Source organism: Argiope bruennichi, chromosome X1, assembly GCF_947563725.1.
Source record: "Argiope bruennichi chromosome X1, qqArgBrue1.1, whole genome shotgun sequence".
Classification (NCBI taxonomy): Eukaryota; Metazoa; Arthropoda; class Arachnida; order Araneae; family Araneidae; genus Argiope; species Argiope bruennichi.
The window spans coordinates 32940787-32957318 of record NC_079162.1 but is presented as its reverse complement, the minus strand read 5'-3'; the positions used below and the strand labels follow the sequence as shown (position 1 = coordinate 32957318).

At 30.1% G+C, this 16532-nt stretch overlaps 2 protein-coding genes across 3 annotated transcripts in view; both read right to left on the bottom strand.

Moving 5' to 3' along the window:
* Positions 1–1589: 1589 nt before the first annotated feature.
* LOC129958113 (sialic acid synthase-like) overlaps positions 1590–16532 on the bottom strand; it is a 53822-nt gene continuing 38879 nt past the window's right edge. For both annotated transcript variants that reach the window (XM_056070303.1, XM_056070304.1), the window contains one exon: positions 1590–1989. In XM_056070303.1, the coding sequence (XP_055926278.1) occupies positions 1804–1989 (186 nt within the window). In that variant the 3' untranslated portion in view covers positions 1590–1803. The remainder of the gene's footprint in view (positions 1990–16532) is intronic.
* LOC129958114 (sialic acid synthase-like) overlaps positions 12741–16532 on the bottom strand; it is a 121637-nt gene continuing 117845 nt past the window's right edge. Inside the window, exon 8 of the mRNA XM_056070308.1 lies at positions 12741–12827. Within this exon, the coding sequence (XP_055926283.1) occupies positions 12756–12827 (72 nt within the window). The 3' untranslated portion in view covers positions 12741–12755. The remainder of the gene's footprint in view (positions 12828–16532) is intronic.

Here is a 16532-nt window from a genome sequence, read left to right as displayed (position 1 = left end):
TAATATGGAGCGATTTGTTTTTGTGTATGTATGTGAATGACCTTTCGTTATGTAGTAATAATATTGCATTATCCAATAGTGTAGTTCAAAAATTGTAAACTATTTTTGAATTTAAGAAAACACCAGATAGTAAAAAGAAATTCTAGGAGTTGAAAAACATAGATATAAAAATGGCTTTAGTTCATCTCAAGTAGAATATATAAATTTTGACTTCAAATCGCATTCTTAACTCGACATTTTAAAATATTTTCTAAATTAAAAGGACAATCCAAAATTAGTTGTAAAATTACAAGATATTCTTATCGGGACAAACACTCATTTATTATATTCGACATTTTCGTTTGAAGATCTCGTTTTCTCCGTAAATAACACGTCGCTCTCTCACCAAACGGTTCCGAGTTGAAACCTGGAGCCCAATATTGATGAATACAACAAAGTCTTACATTTTACAGTTACAATATTATATTTAGTAATAACATTGCATCATCCAATAGTGTTATTAAAAAATTCCAAACTATTTTTGAATTTAAGAAAAACAACTGATAATAAAAAGAAATTCCAGGAGTTAGAAAGCATAGATATAAAAATGGTTTTAGTTTATCTCAAATAGAATATATAATTTTTTTTCGAAAAGTATTATGTCTTTGTGTAATATCGTTAAAATTCCATTGTCAAAAGGCGAGGATAAATATTTTGATTCGAGTAACAAATTTTTAAATGTTACTGAATTTCAAATTTTAATAAGTGAATCTTTTTACCTAATCAAGCAAACTCGTGCTGACATATCTTTTGCTGCTACTTATTTATCAAAATTTTGTCAAAAGTCAGAGCACAGACATTTAAATGAGGCTAAGAGAATGGTTATGTACTTTAATGACACTATGGAAAAAATCACCTCATAGCAATAAATTTGCAAGCTTTAAACGTCAGTGCAGATGCTAACTAGGGAGATGGTAAAAATGGGAAACCTTTTTCCAGTTCTGTTTTAATGATAAGAAATTCATTAGTTACTTGGAAGTGCAATAAACAAAGATCTGTTTATCAACTTGTGCAACAAAGATTGCTCAGAACGTCTTATAAGCACGAAATATTTTGAAATAGGTTTTTTTTTTTAAAGATGTGTTATTTATTCCAATATCAAGTCAACTATCAGCTGAATTGCTCAAAAGCTTCATCCAAGACTAGACATATGAAATTAAAACTTATTTCTGTTAAAGATTAATTTCAACTGGTGAGATGCATATAGTTTTTGTATCAAATAATTTCCGATTTTTTTTAAACCAAAGTCTGGTAAGAAAAATTAAAGATTTGTTCTTATAAAGTTGAGTTATTGTAATTTCTAAACTTGTATCGTTTGCACGAGGGTTGATGGATGCAAGCACAGACCCAGTTTATGGAAATACAGTCTAGCTGATTGGCTCTATTGTTTCGCTCGCTTGTATTTAACTCTTTTTCTCGGCGAAACAATAGGTCATCTGCAAGTTGAGTTTCTAGCACTATATGTGAACTGAAACTGTGTTTGTGCGTTTGCCTAAGTGGCACACTATGTTTTTAATAAATGTTCCACAAAATACAAAAATTGCCTTTTATTAGATGATAGATGGCACATTTACAGGATATTCAGTAATAATAAATTCAGACATGTAATAGCCTTGAAATGGAAAAAGCTGAACTTCAGAAAATTTGGAATTTGTCAAGCATAAATGTTGAAAGGTGAAATATGTATGTTATTTCCACAATTTCCACAATAAAAAAAATACAAAAAGTACTTGACATATATAAAAAAATTGAAGAATTATCACATCAATCAAAATGAGATGGCATGAGCGGTTCATCTAGTTCAACTGCTTCCTTCAGCCGTCTACCAACAAGCTGGTAAAAAAGAAGAGGGTCAAAGCCCTTTCTCGAAGAAACTTTAACAGCCATGTCCTCCTCAGAAATATATGTTCCACTAGCAAGGAAATTTGCTGCAACAATAGTTTTCCCTAGCTAGAAAAGAAAATGAAAATACAAAACTAGCCTAAAAATAAGATTTAATAAATTATTATGTAATAATGAAATTATATATCCACCATACTTTTGAATAGTTTCCTGTAATAATTACAACATTTTGATACAAGTAATGGGGAATTGAGAGAAAATCAAATACCATTATTAAGAAAATATAGTTAATTCTCCTGCAAGAAGATAAACAAATTGCACTTTGAATGAAATCGCACAGCATGGCAAATTTATTTATAAAACAGATTCCCATGTAGATAAATTTCCCATTATGCCAGATTTTCTATAAGACTCATTCATTCAACTATGACTTTTGAACCATATTGTACAAAAGTCAACTGAAATTATATTAATCAGTAAAAATATTGCAACATTATTTCATTGCAATGAAATATAAAAGTAGTAAATTTTAAGAGAATAGAAGGAAGATTAAATGAGAAGCAACAAATAAAATGTTCCTTCTTAGTAGCCAATGTAATAAACTGCACATAATCTGAGATTTGTTTTCTTCTGGGCATTCAATACACCTGTGGCCAATATTGGTATTGTATTTTAGAGGATTGCCACTTCATACGGCGAACTAGATATCTGGCATGTGCGATAGACTGTTGAGCATTCAAAAAATATATCACGTTTTTAAAATAGACTAAAAAGAATAAAATAATTTTTCCTGGTCCATACAGATTATCCAGAAAATTTATGAATTTAAAAATTTTAAAATCACAAATTTTCAGGACAATCTGCCCAGGACTAGAAGAAATTCTTTAGAACTTTTTATCCCATTTTTAAAACGAGACATATTAATTTTTTTGTTTAAATAATTATTTTTTGCTTTTTAGTCTTCTGTGAGTGAAATTACAGTCGAATTTTCATTAACTTCTTGATGAGCTGTTGATTTGCAATGGCGCCATTTATCAAAAATGAAAGTTTTTAATCTCTTGCAAAATATTTACCGAACCGACAGATAAGGAAGCGAATCAATATTGCATTAAAAATCCAGCTCTGAACTATTTTTAAAATTTCAAGTCTCTAGCTTATCAGGAAGTTAGTTTGAAATCGATTGCAAAATTTTCACTGAACAGAGAAACAGGCAGAGCAGAAAGCTAGGTAATAAAAACACTTTAACATTTTTATTTTATTTAATATCGTAGGCTCAGATTTCCCATGCTCGATACATTTATAGCACACCAGCTTTCATTATTTATAAATACAATTAAACAACATGTGTATGTTGAGTGCTTCAAGAGATTTGGTACAAAATTTGACAGCTAATAAAATATAATAAAATACTCTCACTATATGATCAAAAGTATCCAGACCTTCGGATGCGAAGGAATCAACAAGAACGACCAGAAATTGATCCTCATTAATTTCGTTTCAGTTAATGATTTGAAATTTTCCAGAATGTTTTTTTCTGTTGTCGTGCGTTATACAAAGATATAACATTTTCATTCATACATGGCTGGATGACTTTTGTAAAACAGGATGTATAAGTTTTGCGTGCTTGTGGTGCGGTCATATTGTTAACTTGTAGTACGTAGCATAATATTTGGAAAAGAACACAAGTCTAAAATTGAGATATAGCCTACCTTCAAACATGCCACCATTTTTCCCTTACTGTATGGTATCAAAAAAGTTCTCCACATCCACATAATGGTAATAATTCAGCATGCTCATTCCCAAGTATGTGAAGAAAGTGTCGTATTAGGTTGCCAATTATCGCCGAAGCGAGTCATCAACGTCAGCAAGACTGACCATTTCTGAATGCTGTCGAAGCGGGAGGGGCTTTAGACTAATTAAAAGCATTTTCAGAGATTTTTATGCTTCCCTTATCCTGCAGATGTGATTATTCCCAATATGAAGGGGGATTATCTTTCGATACAAAAAAACCTGCTGACAAATTTTTGGAATATTCCTGAAGGAATATATGTCATTCCTGTAAAAGAAAACTGTGAAGCTTCTGTTACTAAAGTGGATTGTTGTGATGTACTTCGAATTCGTTCTAATTCATTCCACAAGTATTCTATAGTATTGAAATAAGGAACCTGTGCAGATTCCTCTACATCCATTCAGTAAACTAGCTCTGCATAGCTTGTATTTTGTGGATTATGCACAATCATATTAAAATACAAATTCACTCTCTCCAAACTGTTTGCCATCACTGAATTATCCAAATAATATCTTTTCAACTTCACCAGTTCCTTCTGGAGAACAAAGGATCCAAACAGTGTGAAACAAATCTAAGCAACTATCCTCCCACGACCGCAATTTACAGTATTTATTATTAACACACTGACATTTATGTTTCAGTTTGATGGTGCTCCTGTTCATAAAAACACGAATTATGCAAAGCTGTTTGCTGACATGAATCCAGAGAACTGAATTAACCTGTTCAGAGCTCTTATTTCAATCCCATGGAATACCTATAGAAAGAAATGGAATGTTGAATTAAAACACCCCCCCCCTACATCAGTGACACACCTGTTGTCTTCACAAGAATGGAATTCAATCTTAGCAGAGACATTCCATAAACTAGAAAATAACCTTCCTCATAAAGTAGTAATTCTCCATGTAGCAACAGATGACCCGATTTCAAATTAACAGTGGACGCACTAGCAGGATAAGCAAAACTTTTAATTATATAGTGTAAGTTGCGTTGCATAATGATATAATTCTAATGTTTATGTAAATAATGTGATTAACGTAAACATATTTTTTAATTCTATAGTATAATTGCCTATACGTCATACAGGGTGCATAGTGAGACACTGCTGAAGAAAGTAAGCATCTCTGCACATGCATGCATACACAGATCCACATATTTTCTAAACATAGGGTATTTTATGTTTATAATAATGCTTAGCTTTTATTGAAGAATTTAAATACATACAGGGTGTCTCAAAAATGTGACAAGCTTTTATTTCTCTAAATAATACGTCAGGACAATCCCTACTTCAAATTACAAAGTTTCATTAAATAAAGTGGGCAATTGTATGAAAACTCTGATTTTTGTGGAGGTTGATAGTAAAAATTAAATTTTTATGCGTCCCTCATAAGTAAAAGCGTTAATTGGTTCAATGATTCTCATTCACGTTTATTATTCAAATTTTGTGGAAAAAAAATTCCATGTGTTTTCCCTGTATGTAATAGTTAGAATAGCTATATCCTCCTCCATAATTCTTAGTAAAAAAAAGTAGAGGAAAGTATGCAACATTTCAACATTACTTGAAATAACAGAATAGTAAATGAATATTTATATAAAAGAATTTATTTTCTTCTTTGTTATTGCCTAGATTTTGAAAGACAAATTCACATGTTAAGAAGGAAAAAAAAAAAAAAAAAGATACTGAACATGCTATCTAAATTAAGGACTCGGGTAAAATAAAAATAAAAAAATAACATTCTTGACTCAAACCATTCCATGATTACTTAACAACAGCTAAAAATATTACGAAGGATTTCTTTTTTTTTTTTCTTCCATATTCATATATTTTAACATCAATCCGGTAGCAAACAGTTTCTTCTTTTGCAACAATCTAAATTGCAAAGCTGTTTTGCGTTTGTTGGGCATTCTTGTTTTCCTTTGAACTTTTTCTGCTTTTCTAAAGCTTCATAATACCTAACATGAGCTAATTTTGCATTCCGTAACAAATTTCTTACGATCGGAAATTTTCAGACACATCTATAAAATCATGGCATCATACACAGACCTTAGTCCAATTAAAAAATCTTCTCTCAAAGTTTCAATAAGCATATCTTTGTTGAAACTAAATCCATTTTCTACAGCCGCAATGCCATGTGACAACACAAGAATTATTTTTACGACTTCCCAAAAATCAGAAATTCTTCGGACCTTGAGACATCACATTAAAAATCATTTAAACGAGTTTATTCATTAAATGAAGCAAGCTGTTCTTTATACTCCCTATTTAGTTTTTTGAAGAAAATTTCCAATTGGATGTTTGCGCATTTCGAACGCGCAGTGGAAATTTGTGCTCTGGAATAAAGAAGTTGAAGCAATCAACCATTCGCTATTCACATAATACTGCAATGCTTTACAATAAATGTGGATTTAAACGAGATATAGCTTTTAAAATAGCACAATTTTTTGGACATGCATTCAAATATATTTTCTGCAGAGTTCCTCACAAATATAAAACTCACATTAAGGTGTTTTTTTTGTTTTTTTTTTCCCAGTTTTAGTAGCTAAAGTAGTATTTAAGTAGTTGTAGTCACTATTCCAATATCGTTTCTCCTCCCCCCCAGTCTTGAAAATTGGGCTGATTTATGTAGATAAAAAGGTGAAATGAGTAGAAAAGAGATCGGCTTCCGCGGTTTAACAGTTGCGAATGGTGATATTCAGTTTTTAAGAGCTGTGGCGACGATCTTTTATTCTTGCAATGTTTAAAGAGAGCAAGAATGTAGCATTTTTTAGATGAAGAAAAACTAATAAACATTGTACTTTCCCAATTTTTTTAAAAAAAATTTCCACTTTTCCTGAATTTTATGTTTTATAGATGGTTTTTAAATTCCACGTGTTTTCCCGAAGCCGTGATAACCCTGTTTACTCCGACAGAAATTTTTACTTTTGCAGATATGGTTATTTTTAAATTTAGAGGGACTAATCACAAAGTTAGATGGATGACTTTATCTCAGAAATCCAAATATATATAATAAAGAAAAATTATCGTACGTAAATATCTGTCTAATAGTATATCTTCCAATCAACATGATTTCAAAGAAATTTGCCAATTTATTTGCATTTGAAAAATCATCATCGCCTAAAAGTCATATGCAAAGAAAATTAAAATTGCAGCATTACCATTTGGCGTAGAATGTCAGCTGCTCTGGTGAAATTTCAATTAAATTTACTACTAATTAACCTATTTGTCAAATAAATATTTATAAATGACTTTTTCGTCATTGTTTATAGTCGATAATGCATCTAAAAATAATAATAAAATATCAAAAATCTAATCTTTCAAAAATTTTCTTTACTCACACTTGCATGCTTTTTGAAAGATTGACATATTTCAGTAACAAGGAACGTTTGAATATGCTGACGATTTATTTTGTATGTAATCGTAATGCTGGCCTAATTAGAGAGAATACAAATGTCGTTTTCCGAGCTACCGATGTCTTTACAGAATGGTTTAATGATTATAAACATCAAGATCCTAATTTTACTGGAAGCGGAGTGGATGATACGTTATACATGTAATGCAGAAACCTTCTTTCTAGCATACGAAAAGTCAGTCCAGGACTCAACATGCTCAAACTGACAGTATAAAGATTAGTTCAACGTAATAACTGGCATCTATACAGCATTTGTGGAGTTCGGATGAACCCTGCGATCTGGAAATTTAAAACTGGTCCCTACCTTAGTTAAAGTCAAACTCGTCTTTTCTCAGAAATGCCATTTGCAAACTAGAAAGTTGTGGTAATCAAGATAGAAATATTAATCTTCAAAATCATCACTTTTGAAGTGTAAAAATCTATTCTTCGTACAAGAAGTTCATCACCAGAGGCAATTTTCTATAAATGTCTGGTGTGGAATTTTTTGAAATTCTTTAGTTGGTTGCGTTTTGTAAAACAGTATGCTGAATGGTGGCTTTATGTTTGAACTAAGAGATGAATTTATTTTGCCAGTACATGCTCTGCAGATTGTTGCCAGCAAATTAAAAAAACTGTCTTTATGTCACAAGTAATGAACTCGATAGCATATACGCAAGTATTGTAGAAAGAATGCAGTTTTGTGTAAGAGTCGAAAATGTTCATTTTGGACAAGTTTGTAAGCACTTCAATTTGTGTATTATATGAGCACTTTTTTCAGGTATATGCCTGCCCTAAAATCTTCGTTTGACTGCAAAGTTCCAAAATCTGCTTTATTTGTTCCAATTATAGGGCACACATTTAAGTATTCGAAAATTCTTTATTTTCGTTTTCACGGTTATTGAAAGCAAAATTATTCTGTAAATTATAAACCGAAAGTGAAATTTTTGAAACCGGATGTGTGGTATTTATAAAGCAAACAATTTATTTGAATCACCATTTTCTTATTCTCAAGCAATATATTGCTTTAAAATGTAGACTTGAGTTTCCTTTATTTATTTTATTAGTTCCCGGGAACAATTTTCCTGAAATTTATGTTCCGAGTTTAAAATAGAAAAGCTATAAGTTACTAAAAGGCTGTGCCCCAGTTATTTTCATTCACACTTTGTAAATGAAATGGATATTATAAGCAAACCTTTGTCGTCAAATTACAAAGAGTTGTTAGGAAGCATGAAAATGTTTTAGCAGTATTTAGAGTTTTTGAAAGATCAATGGCAGAGAAAAAACTGCAACAAAGAATATATCATGGGAATTATGATTCTAAAGCTCTTGCGATAGTGAAAGATATTAGCAAGAAAACCGCAATCCTATACTGAGAATGTATAATAGGGCATATAGAAAAATAAAAAATATGCATATTTCTTACAAAATTAAATGAATACCTAAAGGAAAAGTTAAAATGAACAATAAAATTATGGGCAAGAAATTACTATGCGATTTTTATCCGCGAAAATATTCTGAACGTCTTGAAAGGATGCAATATATTGTAAATGTAGCTCCCCCCCCCCTTTGTTGTTGCTGCGATGAAACTCCATATACCAGAGCAAGATATCTGGTGTAAAAACAGTATAACATTTTTCAAAACAATTTATTGGGCCTTTCCATTCAGCTATAAAAATAAAAACCAATTTATTCACCATCTTGGAAAAAAAACTGTTCAGGAAAGATTATATGGTCGTACAGAACAGTAATGAAAATTTTAACAAACTTTAATCGATTTTTGCCCAATGAAGCTTTAGTTTAGAGGGAAAAATTAAGGAGTACATATTGCAGCGTTATTATTGAAATAATGATGTAAGGATGTGTAACCTATTCTCAAGTACTTAGAAATACCAAATGATCCACTGATGTTTTAAAATTGCATGGGAATTCTCGAAGAGCGGATTTAGATACAGAGTCATCAATTATTGCCTATTACAATATAATACAAAAATAATGTATAAAATTAAAAGAAAAGAAAATCAGTTTAATTTTTTAAAAACGAGTTTAATAATATTTCATGATGTGTATATAATCCCTGAAAATTACAAGTGTTACTCTAAAACCGGTCAGAGGTATGAAAAATTGGTTTAAGTAAATAAATTTGCTTTTTGATATCCCAGCAAATTTTTCGGATAGGTTCATGAAACTCTGTGTCCATATATAGATGAGCGTAAGAAAAACTATTTATTTAATGACACTTTTAGTTAAGAGGGGTAGCAAAAAAAAAAAAAAAAAAAAAAACTTTTACCCCCCCCCCCCCTCCCACATACAGAGGACAAAGTATTTTTTATATATTTGAGTACCTTATTTCTTGACATATTTGCAACTGAAAGTATGTCTAATTCGAATAGTTAAGAAAATAAATGCTTGATTCCCTTTTTGGGATCAGCATGTATATAAAGGGTGTTGCCGAATTCCACCGACAAATTCAGAGGAGTGATAGTAGGCATCTAGAGGATAAAGAATCACCATACAACATAAGGTCACATAGCAAAAATATAGGAAACCTGAGAATTGTTGGAAAATGTAAAAAGTAAATAAAAAAATGATGTTTTAAATGCAATTTTTAAAAAAAATGAAAGTACATTCTTAAAAGATTTTTCATATAACATTCCGATTTGATGATCCAGGGGGTCGTAAATTACTGAAAATGAAAAAGTAGCTTAGATCCCCTATTTGCAAAAATATTAAAACTTGAAGAAAAATAAAAGCTTGAAAATGTAAAGAATATTATATTTAATTTAATATAAGCGTGTAGTGTGAGAACTGAGGAGTTTTTGAGATATTCAAGAAAAACTAAAATGTGCGCCAGAAAACTTCGCTGCAACATCGGTACCGATGTTTACAGAGGGTGTTGTCAAATTAGAAAGATAAATTCAAAGAGTGGATAGTAGGCATTAAGAAAAAGAAAAATTACTATAAAAAATCGGGTCGCAGTTAACGTTTATTCAGTGAAAATCGCAAAAGCAGACGTTGAAAAGATAATGAGCCTGGCGAAGATAATGGCCCTATAAATACGAGGATTAGGAATAAAGTAATCGAGAAGAAAATGCCTTCTCGAATGGAAATTTTTCATGCTTCAAGGGAAATAAAAGCAGCCAGCAAGTATACATTAATGAGCATTGCAAAATTGATGGTCGTTAAACGTCATTCGCAAACAAGATGTCAGATTTCAGGAATACAATTAAAATGTACTAGTGCACCATCCTGCATTAACCAAATGTTCTGGCAAACAATTGTCGGTATTCCCTGTAGTAAATCCGGAAGAACTTGCTGCAAGAAAACAAGTTACTCTGCGCCGCTGAGGCATTCGGGCAAAAGATACGGTCCCAACAGATGAACCTGCGCAGATGTTAATATTAAACTTACGTTGAACGTTCAGCGAGATAGTGATTTTCAAATGATCAAATATGTGCATTGTGCGTATTGAAGATGCCTTCTCTTGTAAAGTAGGCTTCGTCTGAGGATAAAACTCTAGTAGAAAAGTGTGCATCTTCCTGTGTGGTATCAAGCAACGTGTGAACTCCACCCGATTTGTGATTTCAAAAATAAATAAATAAAATAAAAGTTAACTGCGACCCTAAGTTTTATGGTAATTTTTCATTTCCTTAATGCCTACTATCCACTCTCTGAATTTATATTTTGAATCTGTAAACATCGGTACCGATGTTGCAGCGAAGTTTTCTGGCACACATTTTAGTTTTTCTTGAATATCTTAAAAAAACTCCTCAGTTCTCACACTACGCTTATATTAAATTAAATAAAAAATTCCTTACATTTTCAAGCTTTTATTTTTCTTCAAGTTTTAATATTATTGCAAATAAAGGTTCTAAACTACTTTTTCGTTTTCAGTAATTTACGACCACCTGGATCATAAAATCAGCATGTCACCTACATGAAAAAAAAAAAAAAAAAAAAAAAACTTTTAAGAATGTGCTTTCATTTAACAAAATTTCACAGTTGACACATTATTTGTTATTTTTTTTATTAATTTTTTTACATTTTCCAACAATTCTCAGGTTTCCTATATTTTTACGATTTTCACCTACTAAACATCGATTGGGACCCTAGTTGTACGGTGAATCTTTATCATCTTGATGTCTACTATCAATCCTCTGAATTTATCGGTTGATTTCGGCAACACCCTGTATATAAATTTTAAAATTGCGTTTTTAATACTTCTGTACTTCCACAACGTCTTTTAGAGTAAAATAAAGGACATATTCTTTATTTGAGAAAAAATGAAAATGACACTGTAAATTGTCATTACCAAAAAATTAAGAGAACTTTTAAAGACTAACGACAAAAATCCATAACCATTTTTTGCCGCATTAGGTATATTTCACAGTTTTCAAACTATATAAATCAACAGAAAAAAATAAAGCTTTAATGGGAGTTTAATTATCAATTTCGGCAGCAGAACTGCTATTCATTGGTTTCGGTAAATCAACAATATTAACTTTAACTGCACAGATACAGTCCGTCGTTACATGTGACATCATCATTAAAGTCTATCCCAGAAGCGATTTCTTTTCATATGACTTCATATTTTCAACTTGTGAACTTGGAAATCCCATCTTTTGAAAGCAGTTTTCAACACTATTTTTAGAAATTTTGTCCCAAGATTGTCTCACAAAATATAGAGGAGTCAAAACATTAGCTATGCATGTTTTCTTTGAGTTTTCGTCTAACGATGCTACGATGTTTCTCATAAACAACTTTTAACTTTTACAGAACGAATGATACCAAGGTCTAGTAACTGAAACATACTTGTGCACTTTGAAGAGAAAAACACTATTTAAATTGCAAATTGAAGAATATGCGGGACGTTGCTCAGTAAAGAAAAGATTTTTTCTCTTGCATTTTCACATACTTATTTAAAGATATCAAAAAGTCTATAAATAGAGAAGAAATCATCCAGGTATTATTTTTATTTTCTATGTATTTCATCGGTAATGCCTTTGCGTTCTTAAAACAGTGCTCTTAAGTACCTTTCCTATCACAAATAGCTTCAACTTGTGAGTTCCATCATCAACCATTAACCCAAGTACTTTTTAATTCTATAGCGAAGCATTTGGTCGGATTGTACATCAAAAAACAATCCTGTTTCATCTGCGTTGGAAATGTTGGATGATGAAAATCCTTCAATGAGACTGAGCAACCTTTCCTCCCAACCTTTTACAACATTCACTTAACCAAGTACATCTTTTACTACATTTTCTTTCCAATCTTTTACAACATGTTTGGAGATTTCATTTTCTTCCCAAATTTTTCTTTTGTATTATGTGATATCTTTTCTTGAAACGGTTGATCCAACTATTGGAAGCAAAAAAGTCTTGCATTATATTTCTCGCCAACTCGAAAGGCCTTTTCGTTGATCAGAGGCCGTCTAATGGCTGTTTTCTTCACAAAAATGATGTTGAACAGAAAAAGGAGTGTTTTTCAATTACTTTATTTTTGAAGATTTTTTGCTACATTTTGCAGAAGAATTTTCAATTTCTGCTTAATGTTTTACAATTGTAGAGATTTCAAGGCATTCTGCTAAAGCGTTTTGCGGTTCAATAATCTTGTCAAAATTCACGCACAATATTAAGCTTTTCTTTCAACGAAAAACGTTTTCGTTTCCGACAATATGCCATGCTTCACAGTATTCCTAAAAATCAAATGTTTAGCAAGACCGAGTCTCCACTGCTCCTCATTTCTTTGCATTGTGCAGGAAGAAAAAAACCAACCTATATGAAACCAAAACGAAAAGTTACATTTATTACTCATCTGTAAAGATTCATCCGTTATTCATCTGTTCTGAACAACATTTAGTAGTCAATTGGAAAGTAATCCATTATTTTTCTAACCCGTATTAAACAAAAAAATCTGCCGTTGAAATAACTAGTTAATTCGGGATTTATTAATTGTTAAATAAGAGTTTTTGTTTTCATTTTAATCAGAAAAAATAAAAAATCGCAAAATTCGATAAACAGAGTTTAGTTAAATTGGGATGCTACTATATGTATATTATATTGAAAAATTACGTATTTCAATTTTTTAGAACATACCAAACTAGTCTGAAAAATGCTTACAGACTATACACTAATCGAATTCTGTTTTGACACGGAAAAAATACACAAAAGCAATTTTATTGCTTTAAGTTGCTGTGTCGGACATACAAAACAGGAAATTTAAAATTCCGCCTTTTCGTATTTAAATAAATTATTGTTAGAAGAAAGGTTATAGGCATTCAAAAAATCTATAAAATGAGTTTTCGAAAGTTAAGATAGCTGAATTAGGCAATGAACAATGCTTTTAATTCTCTTTAAATATGAGTGAAATTGTCGAAATGCGTCTTAGCTAAGCAAAATACGTGCTATACAAAAATAATTTTTTAAAAAATGAAGATTTTAACTCAAAAGTCTATTGTCTTTCAAAAATTTTAATCTTCTTAAATTGGTAACGCGTACTATCTAATCTCGACCTGGCAACACGTTTCCCTGAACTCCTGCCAATATTGATCTTCGCTGTTAGCTAAGAACTTTTTAAAATCTGTTTTTATAACTGGATTTAGCACACTTTACATTTGTTTTCAACTTTCCGTTGCTTATGTAGTTTTTCCCTTTATGCATTATTGCATCATCATGCTTACCTCCCCTCTTGTATTGCAAAATTAGTTCGGCTCTTGCCGAAATTTACCTTGCTTTACTAAAAAAAATGGCTCTTGCGACAATAAACAGCACAAAACAACCTAGTTCAAAAGGTTAGTGTACTAAAAGCTTTTTATAAATAAATGCATGTAGTTCTGGCAACATTCAATATTATCTTATTACTAAATTGGCAATTTTGTACAGGTATGTATTCATTCTTAAGCAGCCCCAGATGAAAACCATACATCTTTCTGGCATGTGCATTTAAGTACTATCGATATTTGAAGAGCTGGTTTGAAGTTACCAAGACAGACGTTTGCTTTTTACTTGCAGATAAAATATGTTCAACTTTAGTTGTACAATTATATTAGAAATATTGCCATCTATAATAATGTATATTAACATCTGAATGCTGGTAAAGACTAAAAGTAACATTCCCATATAAAGATCATTATCTGAACATAAATAAATAATTTTTGACATCATTGTTTCGTAATCTTTCTAGAAAATTTTAAATTCGAATAACAGTTTTTTAACTTTTGAAATATAAATTTTATGAAACAGTTATAATTCCAATAACATAAAAATAAATTAATTTCTTATAAAATGCATATATTGATATAAAGAATTTGAAAAAATAATATCTAAGGAATTTCATGGATAATATAAGTATTAACTTCCATACTATTAGCTGCATTGACTTAGAAATTATATTATCACATGAAACAGATAAATTATTGACTAAAATCTTCCCCTTTAAATAAAGGACATATGATTCCCTATTTAGATTTTTAAATGGCATAGTAATAAAAATGCTTAATTCTTGTACGCATTTGGTATTGCTATATTTTAAATTTTAAAAAAACTCTTTTAATAACCTTAAAGATGTTGACTGCTTTTTTTAAAAATCAATGATTAGAGTTAAAAAATATGTCTAAGTGAACTCCCCCAAATAGAAATACAGTGTTTGTTAAGTATAAGTTTAGCTTTTGTTTAAACTTATAAATTTTACTTTCTTAAGATCTACACTGTGTTGGTTTCAAAGTTATGCGATGTTTTTTAATTATTTATTAATTAAGTTCTACATACATACGTTTTCTCCAGCATTTCTATTTCAAAAAGCTGTTCATATTAGATTTTTTAAGATTTAAATAAGATATATTCTAGATATTTGAAAACACTAGATTGGACTATAATAGATTCATGTTAGCATACTTCATATTGAAATTTCTTTTTCCTATAAAATATTGAAACCTTGAAAATTTTAAAAATGTACCACATGTTAAATTTTCTCTTCTTTCATTTAAGGCTCGTTACCTTCATGCAACCTCAGTGGGGAAAACATTGACAGCTTCCTAATTATATGCAAGAAAGTGATCAGGGTGCATAGTGAGAAAATACATAAAAAATTAAGCACATTTTTACACATTTACATATGCGAGTCTGCTTATTTTTTAAGCGTGGGATGTTCTCTGTTTTATAATAAAGATTTGTTTTTATAGAAATTTTTGAAATTAATTGATTTTAAATGAGTATTTTTGAAATTTTAAGTTATTTCTGCAATAACATAATAATTTTAATACTGAATTCTGCAACACTGCAGGAACATCTATTGTGAAACATATTTGGTTTTGACATAAAAATAATCATACTTTTATCATTACAAAAAAAAATCATCTTTTGTACAATTAACAATAAAAATCAGGTTTCTTTTCCAACATTTTTTCTTTTAAATTTAGCAAATTACCAGTTAATTTGGAATGATACATCATTTCCGACTATATATTGGCATTGAGAAAAATGCGCAGCATGACCAAAAATATTGTATTAGATTTTTATTAATGCTGCACCAAATGAAATTCGACATGGCTGAGATTTCAATTAAAATTTCGTCCTGCTCAAACTCGCCATGTTTAGAAGTTTAGAACATTTGTTTTGCCGCCATAAAAGCTAAGAGCCAATCAGGACGGCTACTAACATAAGATTACCAAAACAAGCAGAAACTGCCAATAGAACATTGCAATGTTCTAACTGAATTTTTCAAACTAATATTTCAATAGAAAAGAATAATAGTGTTAAGAAATGGTTAGACTAAAAAAACGTGTTTTATCACTTCTTATTTCTAATGAAGAGTTGAGGGCTTTTTTTAAATGATAAACAATTCGAAAATTTAAGAAAAACCTGTTTTTTAACCTATATTCAAAAATAAATAAAATTTTATTACTTTAGCTTTAAAAAATTAAAGAAAATGCGATTACTTATTCTAAGAAGAAATGAAAAGGATTTCACAATTGCTATTTTTCATAAATAATGGAAACAAATTCACAAAAACCAAAACAGCTTTGTAGTTCAAGTAAAATGAAAATAAAATTTTTAAGAAAATGACATTTAATGCATTTTTCAAAGACTAAATATTGTACTGCGTTAAAATTTAACAATATTTATCAAGTGAAGAATCTTATTCAATGAATTGCTTTAAAATTTTGAATTTTGCTTCAAAATTTTGTACTGGTTTGGAAAAGCAAAGAAAGCAATTTTTTTAAAATCAAAACATTAACACGTTTAATGCGACTCCACAATTTAAAGAAGAAATGACATTATTTTGAATTTTATTTTTAAAAAATCATTGTCATAAATCGAGTCTATTTTCAAAAATTATTAAAACTTAAAAAAAATGAAAGAAAGAAAAAGAAAGGGCAAAATGCATTCATTCATTCATGTGAAATTAGCATTCAAACAACTTTTTTAAACTTTTAAAACGGCGTAAAAATACTTTTTATTCAATAATATGCTTTGATGATA